This window comes from Engraulis encrasicolus, chromosome 16 (assembly GCF_034702125.1).
Source record: "Engraulis encrasicolus isolate BLACKSEA-1 chromosome 16, IST_EnEncr_1.0, whole genome shotgun sequence".
Classification (NCBI taxonomy): domain Eukaryota; kingdom Metazoa; phylum Chordata; class Actinopteri; order Clupeiformes; family Engraulidae; genus Engraulis; species Engraulis encrasicolus.
The window spans coordinates 3,740,248-3,757,767 of NC_085872.1; the positions used below are offsets into that span (position 1 = coordinate 3,740,248).

At 40.8% G+C, this 17,520-nt stretch overlaps 2 protein-coding genes across 2 annotated transcripts; one reads left to right on the forward strand and one right to left on the reverse strand.

The window, feature by feature from the left end:
* Window positions 1-12: 12 nt before the first annotated feature.
* Window positions 13-9,513, reverse strand: prelid1b (PRELI domain containing 1b). Its single transcript, XM_063218314.1, has 6 exons — window positions 9,361-9,513; window positions 8,386-8,568; window positions 6,188-6,413; window positions 5,143-5,256; window positions 4,371-4,449; window positions 13-1,563 (listed from the first exon to the last, which is right to left on the reverse strand). The coding sequence occupies exons 2-6, from the start codon at window positions 8,475-8,477 to the stop codon at window positions 1,424-1,426; spliced, it is 651 nt and encodes a 216-aa protein (XP_063074384.1). The 5' UTR covers window positions 8,478-8,568; window positions 9,361-9,513; the 3' UTR covers window positions 13-1,423.
* Window positions 9,514-12,214: 2,701 nt separating this feature from the next.
* ndufb6 (NADH:ubiquinone oxidoreductase subunit B) lies at window positions 12,215-16,192 on the forward strand. Its single transcript, XM_063218316.1, has 4 exons — window positions 12,215-12,505; window positions 12,829-12,921; window positions 13,127-13,171; window positions 16,052-16,192. Exons 1-4 carry the CDS (start codon window positions 12,326-12,328, stop codon window positions 16,121-16,123), a joined length of 390 nt encoding a protein of 129 aa, XP_063074386.1. The 5' UTR covers window positions 12,215-12,325; the 3' UTR covers window positions 16,124-16,192.
* The last annotated feature ends 1,328 nt before the right edge of the window (window positions 16,193-17,520 follow it).

A 17,520-nucleotide genomic window follows, 5' to 3' on the forward strand; every position in this document is an offset into this window, starting at 1 on the left:
AAAACAGTACAATTTCAAGACAACATAAATAAGTTTTAATGCAGTTGACATTTTTGTTGAAAAATCGTGGTATAATTTTACAACAGTGATTAATATTCTGACAGGCAGCAGTACGATACATTTCCCCAAACATCCTTTTTTCCAATCCATTGACTGTGCAAGCCTGAACCAAGGAGGTCTACATCCTTGGCCTGAACACACTTAGACCAACTGGGCGCCCTCTGCTGTTCATAAGCAGCAGATATGGTTTGAGCCTTAAGGAAAACAGGACACATACACTTCAACATTTTACTGATTTTACTGAAGTTCAGAAAGAAATACCAAATTAGGTGATTTGCACAAAAACACATAACCAGGTCGTTCTTCACACATTTGGTATGTATGAGATCTAAGTATGCAAGCTGCTGTCCAAGTCCTTAGATCACATTCTAATTCATTTTAAACAATGTGACCACATTGGTGCGCTCTTGGACGCTTGCTAATGCATATTCCTGCTACACAAAGACAAACGTCTGCTTGCAAATAAATATGCCAACATACTCATTTCTGTAAACAGATGTACCCCAAATGTTTCCCAGAGATTATTGTGAATGTTCACTCTATTGCCATGACACAATATATTAGATCCTCATCCAGCTATTGCCATAATATTACATCCTTCAGGCATGGCAAAATATCAAGTAAAAAAGATAAATATATTGCAATGCATGTGGTTTTATATCAAACCTTAACAATATGCTTAATTAAAAAAAATACATACTATCCTAAATCACAAATCATTTTTTACAAAATCCAGTGATATCCATCATTGTGGAATGCAGCACCACACCATACACAGCTTGTGTATTGGTGAAGCTGAAATTGACACACTATTTTGAACAATTTGCGCGAAACGAATCCCATTCTTGATAAAATGGAGTATATTGTTGTAGTATATTCATTTACTCATCAGCTACATTTCCTTCTTCGTGCATTCCTCTGCACTGAAATAAAGTGTGTGCGTCCGTGCGTACAAATGAGTCTCGTGCATTCTTGTCTTTGAGCATAGAAGAGGTAATAGGCAGAGAGCAGTCACTCTGGAGATAGTCTGCACCACAGTGCTGTACCTGAGAGTCAGAGTCATATTATTGATAAAGGAGAGCACGAGAGATGGAGGGAGACGTTTGAAGACAGGAGACAGGAAAGGAATAAAGATGAAACAGGCTTGATCCCATTAAGGCTCTGATAAGGGAAGGCACACCTGTTTTTGTGTGTGTGTGTGTGTGTTGTTGTCTGTGCGGAACATGCAAGGGCATGTGTAATTGTGTTGTGTGTGTGTGTGTGTGTGTGTGTGTGTGTGTGTGTGTGTGTGTGTGTGTGTGTGTGTGTGTGTGTGTGTGTGTGTACTCTTCAGGTCAAGGCCATCAAGAGTGGCCTGTCCCACTCACACGTACTGGCTTGGCTTCTGTGGCGTGGCTGCAGTAGCTAATGTCTTTGCTTTCTCCGTGGCAGCCATGGCAGCCCCCTTTGCCTTGCCAGGTGCGTCCTTTGCCGAGTCCCTGAGGTGCCACTGGGGTCCTTCTCCTGATGGAGGAGAGGGGGTGGGGGTCATCAGGGAGAGAGACACACAACATAGCAACACATGAAGATATAGAACTCTGAACAACATAAAAACATGTTTCAGTATATTACTACTCTAGCCAGCACAATATCCCCCTCCATTTAGTTGTATAGGTAAACTTCCACTACAAATTGGTACAAGAGCATTTGTGTTGTCTTATAAAACTGTTTAATAGTTTGAACAATAGAAATGTGATTGTATGTTACCAACCATATATCTTTTTTTTTAGATTTTCTATCAAATACTTTATTTAAATGGGAAATTACTCATTAAGGTCTAAACATTTCACGTGAAGACAAGACAATTAGATAATTAAGAATAATGAGGTCATCGTACTATGAGGATTAATCTCTAAGACATTTTAAAAGCACAACCAACAACATTTCCTACACCTATTAAAGCATACATAAGCCGCCTACATTTTTCAAAACAAATAATGTGAGACAAAAACATGGCATTTGACCTTTGTGTGCACATGCGTAGCAAACTACGAGGCATCTGGTTTGTCTGATTACAGGGCTAGCTGCCCTGCTCACTTCTCCTACAGAGCCCAGGCCTCAGCCAGAAACATCACTGTCTGGGCACCCCAAGCTCCTCAATGACAAGTGCCATCCATACTAATTTCATGAATCCTCGGCAGCTCAGTGAGCAGAGGATGAGCTCTCTAACGCACTGCATGACCTGTACACTCAACAATCAGCTGGTGAAGTTCGGCAAGAGACAGCCAGAACAGTCACAACGGCGGAATGCCATCATCACCAGGAAACATGCCAGGATCATGCCATGACTACACACCATGGTGCTGAACAGACAATACATGGAGGGTCTCACAAAGGCAACTCAAGAGGAAGACTGGTAAGATTCAATCACGGCTAGGTTCTATTTATGGTCTGGAGACTTTTCTTTGGGCCCATCCAGTGAGATCAATATGCTACAGCCCTCTTAAGGCTGCAGTCAGTCCCCAGTAAACCTAGGACACAGAGTTCTGGGCAAGGAGACAAGAGGAGAAGGATGCACGCTATGAAACTGGAACAGGGGAAATGGGGGGGTGTCTCCAAAAGTGGCCTAAGTTAATCTCCATCCCCAGAGGGACATTGCTGGAATGCAGGGTGCTGTGAATTGAACTGTAAGGGTTCTGTTCAGGCTCAACCTACAAAATCCTCTGGCACCACTCTAGATAGACGTAGAGAAGTTATGAATGGTTACTGCTTTGTAAACTGAAAAAAAGCCTGTGCCTGTCATGCAAGTGCACTTACTCAATAAGAGTCTAATGCCTGAATAAAACATCAAAACATCCCACACCCAACCCCACCAGTAACGTCTCAATCTCAAAAAGCATTAAAATATATCCTAAGAAACACACACAAAATATCAGTTTCTTTGATTTGCACTACCCCAGCAGCTCAGCAGAGCAGACACTTCCAGGTCTCAGGCATTCGCTGAGGGAATAGCCTCAGTTTTGGACTGCATGGCATGCACATTAGAACATGTAGCTCGGGAACATGCAAGTCACAATGTAATCTCTCCACCGCATAGTGTATTTATAGCATGCATTGTAGGGATGGGGCAGGAAGGGGTTAAAAATTCTTATCACAGTTTTACAAACAAAATATTCTGAATTAGGGACATTGCTGTATTTACATAGTAGTATAAAACACTGGTTCTGGTGATTAAATTGATACAATGAGGTTATTTTTCACCATCATAACTATTGAGCAACAACACCCATATCATCAACCAGTTCCTGTAGTGTGTTAATTTAATTATGACGGCGCACAAGTGCAGAAAAGAGTGGTCAGTGTGAGGGATCAGCCAATATATGCAGTGGGAGTTTGACAGTACAAGGTTCATAGTTCAAGAGCATTTGTTAGTTGCAATATGGCCTCGAAATCTTTCTACTGGGGCACAATCTAACACTAACCATGAACATGGCAAAAGCTGTGAGGAGTGACATAACAACTGTCTAAAACTCTATTCACAAAACATGTCCTGAATGGGAACTAGACAGTAGAGAGCAGACAGACAGGCTCTATTCACACTGACTCAACACAGCACCTACAGTATTGGGCACCCACAGAATACGCACAATACAGTCTGAGACCATTCTATAGTTGCAGCTACAGGAACAGAACTAGAATGGTCTGCCAAGCAACAAAGGGCACTGGCATGCATTCTGACCAAATGCCTCAAAAAGTGTCATACGTGAGTACTTACCACCACTGTGAACTTAAGACTGAGTCCTATACTTTATTGCATGTATGCAAGAGACAAAATTACACACATACTTTTATAAGCACAATACATGCTAATGCTTGACATCGCCTGTGATATAGGGGACAGGCTGTCATTTTATCTCTGTCACTGTGGCACCAAGGCAAGGACTAACATCACATCGCATCCCATCTTACAAAAGTTGAGCAGCAGTCTGACTGTCTTTTCAAACTAGCATGATTTGAGCAGGACATGCAAGTTTTAACACTAGAAGGGATTACACACTAAACAGACCAATTACTGTTAATTAATTACACTATATTATAATTGACAGTGACAACCAGCATGTGTTTAGACACTTCATATGTAATAAATCATGTTAAAGCAATGCAGCAACGGTGACTTATTATTAAAACTATAAGACCTGCAACAACGTCTTTCTTTATATTAGGAAAAGATGAAAAACACGCTGCATGCTCAGCACCCAGACCAACATACAGCTCCAAACACACATTCCTGTAGAGGGCTAGATGTCATTGCGTGAGAGTAGTGGACATACCATGCATGTTGGTCAACACGTATTCCAGTCCCTTCATGGCCTTCACCTGGTTACTTTTGAAGCGTGCCAGCCCAAATTCCTGTGAAATGACAGCAGTGGGACAAAATATGAAAAATTCTCTGTAGCTCTGATACGAGACCAGTCATGAAACAATAACATTCTCGCCCCCTTTGCATTTTTAACTAGTGTTGCACCGATACCATTTTTTGGCCCCGATACCGATACCCGATACCTGGCTGTGCAGTATCGGCCGATACCGATACCATACCGATACCGATACCACCCTATTTGAAATAAACTTTTTATACTTTTTAAATACCTCATATATCTCATAATAATTTCAAGGCTGTTTAAGTGTCATACAAGGACCTGTAAATGGTATCGGTGCCCTATTTGTTGATACTCGCCGATACCGATACCATCATTTTAGTGCCGATCCACCGATCCACCGATACTGGTATCGGTATCGGTGCAACACTATTTTTAACTACTGTCATGATGAAACGAACCTTCTTCCTTCTGATTTAGCGAACAGGTTTTGCAGGAAAGAAGGCACTTGGCTATCATGACATTATCCGGGCAAAGTGAGATTGACCACTGATACTGTAGTTTAACCAGATTGCCATCTTATCATGGGAATCCAGAGCAGTTTTACACCAATTATGCCACAGAGCACTACTGTTAAATAATGAGCTAGCAAGTAGATAGGCACTGCAAGCAGTCCTCCAGTAATACGCTAAAGTGTAGGTAGAGGCAGGACTAGATGGAGTACCTGAATGGGCCTGGAGAAGCCATAGATGCCAGAGGAGATCCAAGCCTCCCGCTTGATCAGGGTACAGTGTGGCTTCTCTTCTGAAGGCTGGAACACACACCGCTCCCGCACTGTCTGCACACATTGAGAGTTTCAGAGCCATATTATTAACTTTGAATGTAATATCAATTAACGAGAGGACCCGACACACACAATAGAGGAACAATTTCTAATTCCTATCATGTGACCAAAGACCTGTACACTTTCCCTTCTATTTTTTGAAACATAAATGACAGTGAAAATGTTCAGCTATACAGACTGGTAAGATTGTCCTACATAGTCTGCAAACCAAAATTCTAAAGCTGTGGCATATTGAGTGCCATAATTCTTCAGCTGTATTGTAGAAAAAGGAATAAAAACACTACAATTTTCCAATTTATGGACAATGGAAAACTTGAGGCTTTGGAATCTCCTAAAATCAAGGATTTTTTCTTAAAACAGAAGCGTCTTTGTGGCTTGAGCCTGAATGTCGTTGCTAACCAGAACAAACAGGGCTGATGGTAAACAAAGCTTGTGTGCGAGAGAGGCTGGCCTGCTTATGGACCGTGCCCTCTACTCTCGTGACACAAGTCTCTAACGGGCAGCCAATCAAGAACAGCTACCAATATACTAACACTCCTCCCCAAGGAGAAAACAAATTCTAAAAGTATAGATGCAGTCAGTTTAAGGTTTTGAGAATATTTTAGGATAACAAATAGCTCTGTCTGAAGTATGTCATGGGGGCCAGCATGAATTTGAGGAACCAGAAATGAAAGCTATCTAAAGGATTAAAACAGAAGTGATGTAGAGCTTGTTGTAAAACAGCTGCTTTCAGGACTAGCTGATGGGAGTTTGAGGAAGTGTAAACGCTGGACATTTTGAACACGGCAAACCAAGAAACAAAACACAATACAGCTATAACTTCTACAGATATTTTAAATCCTGTGCGTCATCTACATGAAACAAGTATTGTTGTAAGAAAAGATCAAATAAAAACCTGTAAAATAATCTGTAACCAACTACCTACCATTAATGTTGTGTGATTGAGGTTCCAAGTGTAAGTGGTGAAGCTTTTGCTGACTGGGTCAACGATAGAGTCCTCCAGGATATAGACGGAACGGGAGAGGTTGGTGGGGAAGAAGCACTCGGCCCACCGGGGGAGGCGGTTGGTCTTGGAGAGGAGGCGGCGAGTGCGGAGCTGATGATCTGCAGTCACCTCCCGGAACACAACGTCCTCCGTGAGGACATGAGTGCTGCAAGTCAAACATACGGTCATCAAAAATCTACACTCAGAAATGTGCCGCTACTTGTGTGATCAAGTCAAGACATCCGTAGAATCTCTGTGCCTGTGCATAAACAAGTAACTGTACGTTAAGACCAACACAGGTAACGCAGGTCCATGAAGAAGGTTTGTCATGAATTTCTTTTATTCATTCACAACCTTTATTGTAATTTTTTACTTAGCTTATCACAAAACTGCTCTAGTTTGCCAATTTGGGACATAGCATAGATATGTCAATTGGTTTTCGCCAAACGCATAATAACTCATTATCCTAAAACTGACTCTTAAATTCTGTAATTCACACTGGTGACCCGTTTGCTTTGCCACTGATGAACCCCTGTAGTTCCATATAGAGTATTGAATTCGAGATAATTGCCAAAATAACATAAAGGATGCATTGCTTTCAAAATCATATGTTTGGTTACACATACTGTACCCCTATAAAGTGTTTTTTACTGGTTCATACTGTCCAGAGACATGTATACTACGTGCGTGTGTGTGTGTGTGTGTGTGTGTGTGTGTGTGTGTGTGTGTGTGTGTGTGTGTGTGTGTGTGTGTGTGTGTGTGTGTGTGTGTGTGTGTGTGTGTGTGTGTGTGTGTGTGTGTGTGTGTGTGTCCTTGTTTACATTAGAAACATACAACTTAGCAGACATGTGTCAAAAGTGACTTAGAGTTGTTGTTACAATCCCTGGTATAATGTGGGGTTAGGTTAGCCTGACTATCATGACAACTCTCTGAAAGCAATGTCAAGGCTTCTTGTCTTGTAATCCTGGATGCTATTGTTTGAGGCTATACAGACCACCTGATCATTCACTCTTCACTTACCAACTGGGCCAACAACAGAACAACTGTGTCATTCATTGCATTAAAGGTAGAGTATGTAGTCATTCCAACTATGTTATCACATTGCAACTATGCTGTCCATTCCCAAATTTGATATTTTCATGAATATTTACTTATACTTATTTACGTAATAAATAGTATTTACTGGTCTGACCAAAGTGCAGTACGTTTTCCAGCTTCAGATGTTGATTAATGTAAATTCAAAACGGTGGACAGGGAAAGGACATGTAAAGGACAACACTTTGTGCTTGGGCTGCATAAATTATGCAACTAAATTACATACTCTACCGTTAAACATGCCCCATCGGTCAGTTGGAAATGCTTGAATTCTATTGATTCCGAATCATGGGAAAATTTGACTGATCAGAGATGGGAGGCCTGGCCAAACTACCTTGCTCAAAGGTCCTTCAGCCATGAAAGCAAATGTAGTTGTAACTGAGGTGTTCCTGTACAGTCCACCACTTAGGGCTCTAACCTGCCACCTCCTACCAACTCCCCTACCATAAATCCTCTGAGCTGTCCGGCCACACATATGGTCTACTCAACAACACCGTACTCCTGATAAATAAACTATGGATAATAATGGACTTAGGCTAAGCTTACATTTTGCGATGTAGGCCTACGTTCATTAAAGGGACACTGTGTGAGATTTTTAGTTGTTTATTTCCAGAAGTCATGCTGCCCATTCACTAATGTTACCTTTTTCATGAATACTTACCACCACAATCAAATTCTAAGCATTTGTTTTGACTGGAAAAATTGCACTTTTCATACATGAAAAGGGGGATCTTCTCCATGGTCTGCCATTTTTGCAGCTAAAAATGGCTATTTTTGGAAATTCAAAATGGCGGACCATGGAGAAGATCCCCCTTTTCATGTATGAAAAGTGCAATTTTTCCAGTCATAATGAATACTTAGAATTTGATGGTGGTGGTCAGTATTCATGAAAAAGGTAACATTAGTGAATGGACAGCATAGTTGCAGTACCTTTTTTGACCATTTCCTGCACAGTGTCCCTTTAAGTTATTTTCACTCATGAAAATACTCAGGACACATACTCGTAATGGATGAGTGTTTGGACTTGTGCTAGTGTACATTACCTGAATGGGTTGGGATACCTCTGCCAAAATGCAGTGGTAACATGGTCCCAAGTACTGTTGATATCAGTCTCATTAAAGAAGTACTTCACCATTATACCAATGGTCAGGTGGTTGTTTTGAGTCCCTGCGGCCCAATTGCTGACATAACACTTGAACCATTCGGGTGAGCTGGTAGTGGAGAGTCTGGGGAAGAGAGCAAAGGTAAAGAACGCCAGTTACAGAGCAGTCAGTGCCACAACTCAAATAAGATTCTTTTAAAATCAGAACGTATTCCATCATTTGCAATACGTTGACATGCAGCAATCACTTCACACATCAGGTCGAACCCCAACAGAGATGAATTGCATTGCATTGCGGATCCACCTGAACTGGCCTTTGGGCTAACCTCCTGATTAGCTGGGGGTAACACAACCTCACACGCAAAAAGCACATGCAAAAGATTAGGTCAAGGCTAAATTGAGAGGTTCGATGAATACACATTTTCCTCAAAGGCCAGCTGTAAACGGTGTGAAACCGTGGGCAGCTAACACAATTACTTTTAGAATGAACATAATCTTGAATCATCATCCAAGCTTCCCAGTATGGAGTCGTCAGATTATGGTCGCATACTTTTCACCTTGAAATTAGGAGCTGACATGTCACCACTCTCATTGACCGTAGTCATTGACACATAGGTAATGAATGGCTATCTGTTCAGACTAACTTGGAGAATAGACGCTCAGTGGGCATTTATTTATCTTACAACTTTTAGCAATTCCACACGAGCTCCATTCTGAACCCCGTATGATAAATCTTTTAATCTGAGTTTATAGGTAAAACTATTCCAACTTAATCTGACTTCAACACCACCAGGAGTTACATGTAGCTCACACATTAGCTAATACGAAACCTTGGAAGCAGCTAGCTTAGCTAAGATTGCTGTATACTTGGTTACTCAATTACAACACTACATCGTGCATAATAGCAAACACTTACCAATATTCACATTAAAATTACACTCGTACCCCGTAACTACATAATAACCACTCAATAACATAAATCGTCATTTAACGTTGGTTAGCTAGATTTGCTATTGCTAGCAAAACATCCTACTTCAGCCTGGTTCTGGCCCTACTTGACAGAGACTCTTCGGTGGGGAGGAGTTCGACTCTACTTGTTCATTGGCTGTTGAAACGTTCTGTTTTTTGGATAGCCCGCCCCCTCGTTTAATTATAAGGGGCCCCCTTTAGGGAATTAAACTTGCCTGCCATCTTGTGGCATTTATCTCGTACAAGTCAGTTCTGAGTGAAATATGAGTGAAAAGTAAAGAAGCAGGCTAAGTACGTAAATAAAAATAGGCTTAAGTAAACAAATTAAGATCGGTCCAGGATCTGCAGGTTTCTACGTGAAAATCATTTCACACTGACATCAAAATGTAGGTCATATTTTTCTTGAAAAAAAGTGTTTATTATTTACAGTGGAATATTAACTAGGCTACAGACCTACCAAATACACATGCCTATAAAGTCATATATATACATGATATACATTGATTATACATCAGAATGAGAGTGAAGAAACATTCATCATTTTCATTTACACAATTCAGATTATAAAGCTGTCATCAAGCATGCAATACCTCAACTTTTCGCATTAGGCCTGCATACATTTGTCCATCAACAAACAAACAAACAAGCAAACAAACAAACAAACAACAAAAATATAATAGCTAGTGGCAAAGGAATCAGACTACAGTCTCATAGTCCAATTTAAAGTCCCTTGGGTTTGTGAAGGACCAATATATCGGCAAGAGTGGAAGTCCAACGTCTCTGTTCCCCTTGCAGCAAGGTACAGCCGTGGTAAATGGTTGCTGCTGCATACCATGGGCAATATTCTCCACTGGGGATGGCACCTTGTCTAACATGCAGTAGGTGCAGACACAACGAGGGGCCACCAGAGCCCCAGAGGGATGGTGTGGCCTCCAGTAAATAAGCACTTCATTCTTCTCAGCTTTTGGTGTGAGCCAAACAGGCTCCCCTTTAGTAGTAGATAATGACGAGTCTTCTATAGCCTGAAATGCTCCCCATCCATTATCCAGTTTTGTTTCTTTGGAATATTTGTTTTGACTCATGTTGGTCTTCTTCCTTTTAGCACAGCGCCATTCCACCGGCCACTCTGTACAGCCATTGGTTTTGCTGGCTAGTACAATGGCTAATACACCCGGCAAGCAGATAGCAGGTCCAATGGCAATAAGGGGAATATCACCAAGGCGTTCACCCTTCAAGCCGGATACAGTAAACATGAAGCCAAAGAAAAGAAAGATACTGCACAGGGCTACAACTATACCTGTGCGTGGGTTTATGCCGTCTGTCGCCATCTGGAAGATTCAATTAGTTATTCCGTTGCAATTCAAAACAGTTTTGCACCTGATAGTAATCAAATAATCAAATTATTCAAACTATAACAGATCCACAAGTATAAAGAAACTAGATGAAAATATTAACAGAACTGAAGATGTGTTTAGTCTCTTTTAATTCCTTGCCAGCACAGGAATGGTTTTGGTAATCACAGTTTATGTCTAAAGTCGACAGTTGCTTTTATAGTGACAGGTCCACATCCTGGAATATCCTTGCTCAGAAACATGAGATGGACAGGAGATGGCAGGGTGGAATCCAGAGGCTTTCCTGGGAGTGTGCAGCCTGTCACCGGCTAATGGTACGCACTGATTTCAACATGATTAAAAATCTAAGTGGCAAATACACCTATACAGTGGGCTAGGCTACATTTTTACATTAAGTCTTCAAAATATCTACCTCAATAGAGCTGCGGAGCGATGACCAACTGTTTACAGTCTTTTAAAACAAATCAATACATTTTATATGCAACCTAAGTTGTACTCTCAAATAGTTCATTCATGTTTTGCTGAAACTGATATCTACCCCATCAGACTGGATGTGGAGTCTTTACGTCTTCGGCATAATGTAGCAGATCTAAAAGAGTTCCCTCTATGCAAGTGGCCAGGGGACACCTCGTGCCTTACCCAAACTGCAGACAAATATAGAGCCACATCATTTTCAACCTAACACTGCCAAAGCAATGGAGATACCCCTAAGTCTCTAATTAAAGTCTTTGATGTACACCACGGACCCTTGAAATGCTGGACAGGTCATACCAGCTATATTTTTTTCAGGTATTATTTACACCAGCCCTTGGCTGACCTATGTTACAGAGGTCACATCCTAAAAACTGCTACTCAGAAAATGTCTTTAAGTTCTCCTTGGATTATTCTTGTGTGTGCACACACCCATGGTGTCCAGTGATGCCCATCAAACTAACCCTACAAAACATTCGCTTCATACCAGATATATACGCTATCTGTCATTCGCTGATTGTTTGCACATTAGCCACTTTTATTCTGCTAAGCTTAGTTTCTGAAGGTTCACGACAGAGGAACTCCGGACCGAGTTGTTTGAAGTAGACAATGTAAAATGTTTTTTTTTTTTTAAATAGTTGTCATAGGCCCTGCCCCTATGTTATTTATAAGCACCAGCAGCCTGAGGCACATGGGGGAAAAAATAACCTCAACGCTTGTAAAACTATACATAAATAAATGAACTATAAATAAATAGAAAGAAATCTGTTTATGACCAAGACCGGGGTTTTTTATCTTTATTTCTGTCTTTGCGTAAGAATTCCGGCCTACTGGCCATTTGGTGAAACAAAAGTTTTGAGGCCTAGGCCTAAACAGCAGTGTCCAAAAGCAGGCCTAGGCTATACCACCCAATTCCATTCCTGATCAATAGATGTCGCTGTGGCAAATTCACAAAGCTGTCATGAATTTGTTTACTTCCATATTGCCCTCTTGCCCAGGTGTGAAGAAGAGGTCCTTCTGCTGTGTGTCCTCAAAGTCACTGTGGTGTCCTGGCTTGTGTTTTATTTGGTTATTTGCACAAACTTCATCATGGTTGGCTATACGGCGGACGAGAAACTCCGCGTTGACCAACTAGTCGCGTTAAGAAGGAAATGGCTGAAAGACCAAGAATTAACTGCAAGAGAGCCTGTTGTTGAGCCTAAACCCCTCGGCCGCATCCAGAAATTCTGGGCAGGATTTTTGGAGCCCAAGAGCCTGTGGAGGCTATATGTAAGTCCCTTGCGTGTGTGTGTGGGGTTTTTTTACATTTAAAATGTTGAAAGCGTCATATTACCACCTATATGATCTTAGTTTGTTTACGTGGAATTGGCTTGGATACTGCAGCTAACACTATGCTAACTAGCCTAACGTCAGATAAGGTTCGTTATTATGGCCATGTCAGAGAGACTGGCACAGCACATCACATTACTTTTGGGGACGAGGAAGTCACCAATTATTTAAATCCTTTATTTTAAGACCATGATATACCAAATAATTAACTTAACTCCATTAACCTTGAAGTTATGATTGCTGTTCTACCTTTTGCTTGCCAGACGTTCAAAGCTTACAACGCGGGTGCATTCGCCCTTACACGAGTGCTGATCCCTGCTTGGATTGTTCACTACTATGCGAAATACCACCTTGGTGTAAGTACACATTCGTGTTAATGTTTGCATTGATGCTGGACCACTTATGAATTGTTACAGGAAATCCATTATCTGAATGTTAACGCTTACATGTGTTGTAAAGTAATTAGCCTAATTGGAAGTAGGCCTACAGTAGAATATTTTGTTATTATAGCTAGAGCTAACTGTTCAAATCATGATTTCTTCGTAATTAATGTCTTTTCAGGAACTGCCCTTCAGTATGGTTGCATTGAAGCCCAGACTGTTTCCGGTAGGTATCTTATTAATGGCTTGTTTGGTGTGAAGTTTTGTGTACAGGCTTCAACAGAGATAAACTAGATAAACATAAAATATAGCGTAAAATATAAATACAGCATTTACAGTCTGGAGTGATAGCTAGCTATATCCTGTCATGCCCTGACATTTAAGTCGTGAAATCTTTGGCCAAGTAGCAGTCTCACTTGTCAGTAGTAATGTTCTTTTTGGGGGAAAGGTCTTTCAGTGACAAGCAAAAGAGGCCTTTATCACTTGCGGTTCTTGAATTTGCCCTGGCCTCTATTCTGTATCATTGGCTCTGGCATCTTAAACTTGTAGTAAATGCATGTGCACAATGGAAAGTTCAAGTAGCTGTTTTTATTGCCAAGGTGATGATGAGTTCCTTGGGAGGCTCTATAAACCCTCTCTGAGGCTACCGGCACAAACATTCCCTACTTGGGACTTTTTGTTTGTTTTTGTGCCTTTATTGATTGGATAGTGACACTAAATGAGTGGGGAAGATGGCTGGTTATTTTTTGAAAATGACAGGCCGGGTTGCTATATTGGACCACATGGGCTGCTTGCCTGCGACACCGGTGCATGAGCACATTGCACCACAGCCTTGACAGAATGTAATGCACTTGACAAACAAAGCATGGTCCACAAAGCATAATGGAAGTGACAATATATTGAGTGCCAAGGTGTGAGACTTTTGTTGTTAGGGCAATAGTTATGTTGTAGGTCTCTCGTTTACACCACCACCTATCAAACCGTGGATGCAAGCAATGTGAAGGGTGGGTAGAGGGGTTGATTGTGGTCTTCAATTATTGCTTGTGTGATTCTTGTGACAGCTGTAAGGTTGAGCTCAATGAGGTTGTATGTGCAGTGGTTGATGATTTTAGATGCGTGTGGGATTTTTTTCTGTTGAGATGAATGTGAAGACTCAAAAGATGACTGGTAACAGAGAAGGCACAGAGTTTGTGAATGACAGTCTTTTGAGACCTTTTGTAGATGTTAGTGAGGCGTTGGTCTGTCACTTTATTGTTTATAGTGAGATGGGCGGCTGCAGGTGGGGAGGGGCTAGACATAAACTGTTACTACCCAAAGGCCTCTGAGCATCCTGCTTATGATATGGCAAACAGGATAGAGTAAAGCCTCAAATTTTCTGACGTGAAATGTTTAATTTAGAAAGATATGACGATAATTGAAGTTTGGCACTACAATTGCAAACCCTTAATTTGGACAGTAGTCTGGGATATGGCATGTAGCAAAACTTACACCATCCCCACTGTGAAACAAAGGGGTAGATGGAAAATTGTGCATATCGGTATGTTCAAAATGATCCTCAAAGTCTCAATGATGCTCACCACATTAGCGTACCATTCTCCAAAAGTGATATTTATTATTGTAAAAAGTTATATTTTTGAAAAACTCTGTGTCAGAAGGCATGTCTCTATGACGTTGGGAAATACTTCATGAAACTAATGTGTTTAAATGGCTTTCTTATGGAAACTTCACTGTGCAGCCAGTCTTTTTAAATGCATCCTTGAAATGTTTATGCCAAACCTACAATTAATTAGTTTCCCTTTGCCTCCAAAACATTTGGCTGTAGTTTGGTCTCAACAGAACCGATCATTTTCAAAAAAAATAATTTGATTGAATTGGCAAATTTTAGCTCTTTTGGTACTTAACATCTGTTTAGGTGAACTGGAATGGTGACATTTTTGTGTTCCCCATAACGTAGAAGGAAAACACCTGGGTAGCACTACTTGTGGATGAAAGATGCAAGGATGGGTCAGGAGTCAGTAGCTCACTGACCTTTTATGCACATACACTAATTATATATAAAGATTAGCAAAGAGATCACTGGTGAAGATGGTCAGCTTTAAGGCTTGGGACATGCTTGCTGTGTGCTTAAAGGGACAGTTTGGTCAATTTCAACATGCAGTTGTAATGCTCACACTACCCTGGACTTGTCAGTGCCTGAGATTTTTTTTTCTTCTTCTTCAGCCGTTTCCGAGATCCTGGTCATTGTAATGGGGGCAGCTCTTTGTTTACATTTCAAAAAAACATTTTTATTTATTCCCAAAAACATCTAAAAGGTTATAAAACATCAGCAGACAACTAGCAAACAGCAGTACCTTTTGGGAAAATATTTGGAGTTGGCCTATGTTTCATTTTTTAAAAATGTAAACAAACGCTGCCCCCATTAGAATTGCTCATATCTCGGAAAGGGCTGAGCCGAAAAATGTGGCATCACCAGGTACTGACAAGTCAAGGGTAGTGTGAGCAATACAACTGCATGTTGAAATTGACCAAACTGTCCCTTTAAAACTATGCAACCAAGTGCACTTCTGGAAGACTGGAGCACTTTGCACGATCTTGGAGGCATCATGCAGGGGGGAGGAGGCCAACGGGGCTCTCATTAATGTTTTCCGTCATTTTTTGACTCTGAAACTGAACATGAAAGTTTGGGAGATCGCCCCTCACGGTGTTGTCAATATTGCACCATTCGTACCCGTCTGCATACATTGTGACTGGAGCTCTACCACGCACAAAATTGACATAAAAAATGTGCATGGCAAGGTGGTTATGCCCGAAAAGTCCTGCAAGCATGCCCCCAACCTTGATAGCCTTTCAAACCTGTCAATGTCAACTCATGATAATGACTGTGCTCACTGTGTAGGGAAAAGCATTGAATGTGATTTAGAAAAAAATGGATGTCTTGCTTGTTATTTCAGTTATGCATTTCGATTGCTACATAAATGAGTGATGCCTGTGCTGCTGAATAGATGCAGACACGTGTGTTCTAGAACTTCTATGTAGATAACATCATGTGTGTTGTGCATGATATAAGCTGCACTGTGTGTGACCTCATGAACCTTTCCTGTTTTAGGGTGACACTATTTTGGAGACTGGAGAGGTTGTGCCTCCCCTCCCTGAAGCTGACGGCCATGGACATCATTGAAAAGCCCCAAATGTCAACAAAACCATGTACATAGATTTGTCATTAAAGATAGACCAATTATCTCTTCAATGCATAGTATCTCTCATTATTTTGCATGTTGTATGCGTATGACAATTCTAGTCGGTGAAGTCTGCAGACCATTGTTCTTGGTGCTGTTAGGACAAAAATGAAACCGAAAAAGTTCTCATGTGACTAGTTACTTCCCTGTGTTCACGTCCCTTTTCAGTATTGGCATCTGTGTGCACTGTGTTGTGTTTGCACTACAACACTTTCTTATTACTAGTAATTAGAACACAGCATGGCCAAAAAATGTTGCCATCAAAAAAAGGTCACGCACACTGATATGCTGTTGGACAGCCTTTAGCTTTCATTATACTGCCAATTTGGTGTTGCATTGTTTCAATAAACGTATCTAATGTCTGTATTATCATTGACAATCTTTGTGTGCTGGAGAAGGCTTTGTACAGTGTTCAGAGTCAGACTTTACCATCATCAATACAGGATGCTAGTGGAAACGTAATACAACCGCTAGATGGAAATAAATTCTGACATTGCAGAAGTGTATTGAAAGAAGTAACACCCAATGACTGTCATAATCAAAGCTAAATGCAGTCCAACTGCATGTTTGTGTGTATGATTTTTTTTTTTTGCTGAGCTGTGTAAGTACCTCTAAGTCATCCTCTTGAATGTATATTTTCATAATGTAAAATAGCTCAGAATGCCAATTGCACATGGTGTCTGAGGGTAGTTTTCTTTAACTCAAGAAATGTAATTGTTTGTCATTTTAAACTACCACTATGCTGTTTTGGCCATATGTTGCAATAATTCCCCCCCTTATTATTCAGTTACAATAATTGTTAGAGGTCAATAGCCTTGTCATTTCTCACACGTTTCCCATAATACCAGGTTATCGTGATTTGTCTCTTGTCAAAAGTTATAATTGGAAATTAGGATAAATCGATGATGTTCTCCTGAGATTTGCAGTATGTCGGATTGTGGCCATTCCCAAATGTGATCTTTTCATGAATATTAACTGAGTAGCATACCAATATTTACTGTTCTGCCCAAAGACCAGTTTGGCAGCTTAAGATGTCCACTGCTGCTGGAAATTCAAAATGGTCAGAAGAGGTGCACTGCACACATCCCACACCATTATTTTGTGTCAGATACACAATCTTACCAACAGCCTTACCATCAAGACAAGACCACAGTTCTACAATATGGTGACCTAAAAATAAAAAAAGCAGTAAGTCATTCACAACACTCGTATTCTTAGACAATACGCCTTCTCTACTTTTAACTGTGAACTGTAGAAAGTACTAGACAACCAATAATCTATGAAAGGAGATATGGATAGCAATGTATTCAATGTCCTGTTCAAGTTACTCCCAGATGAA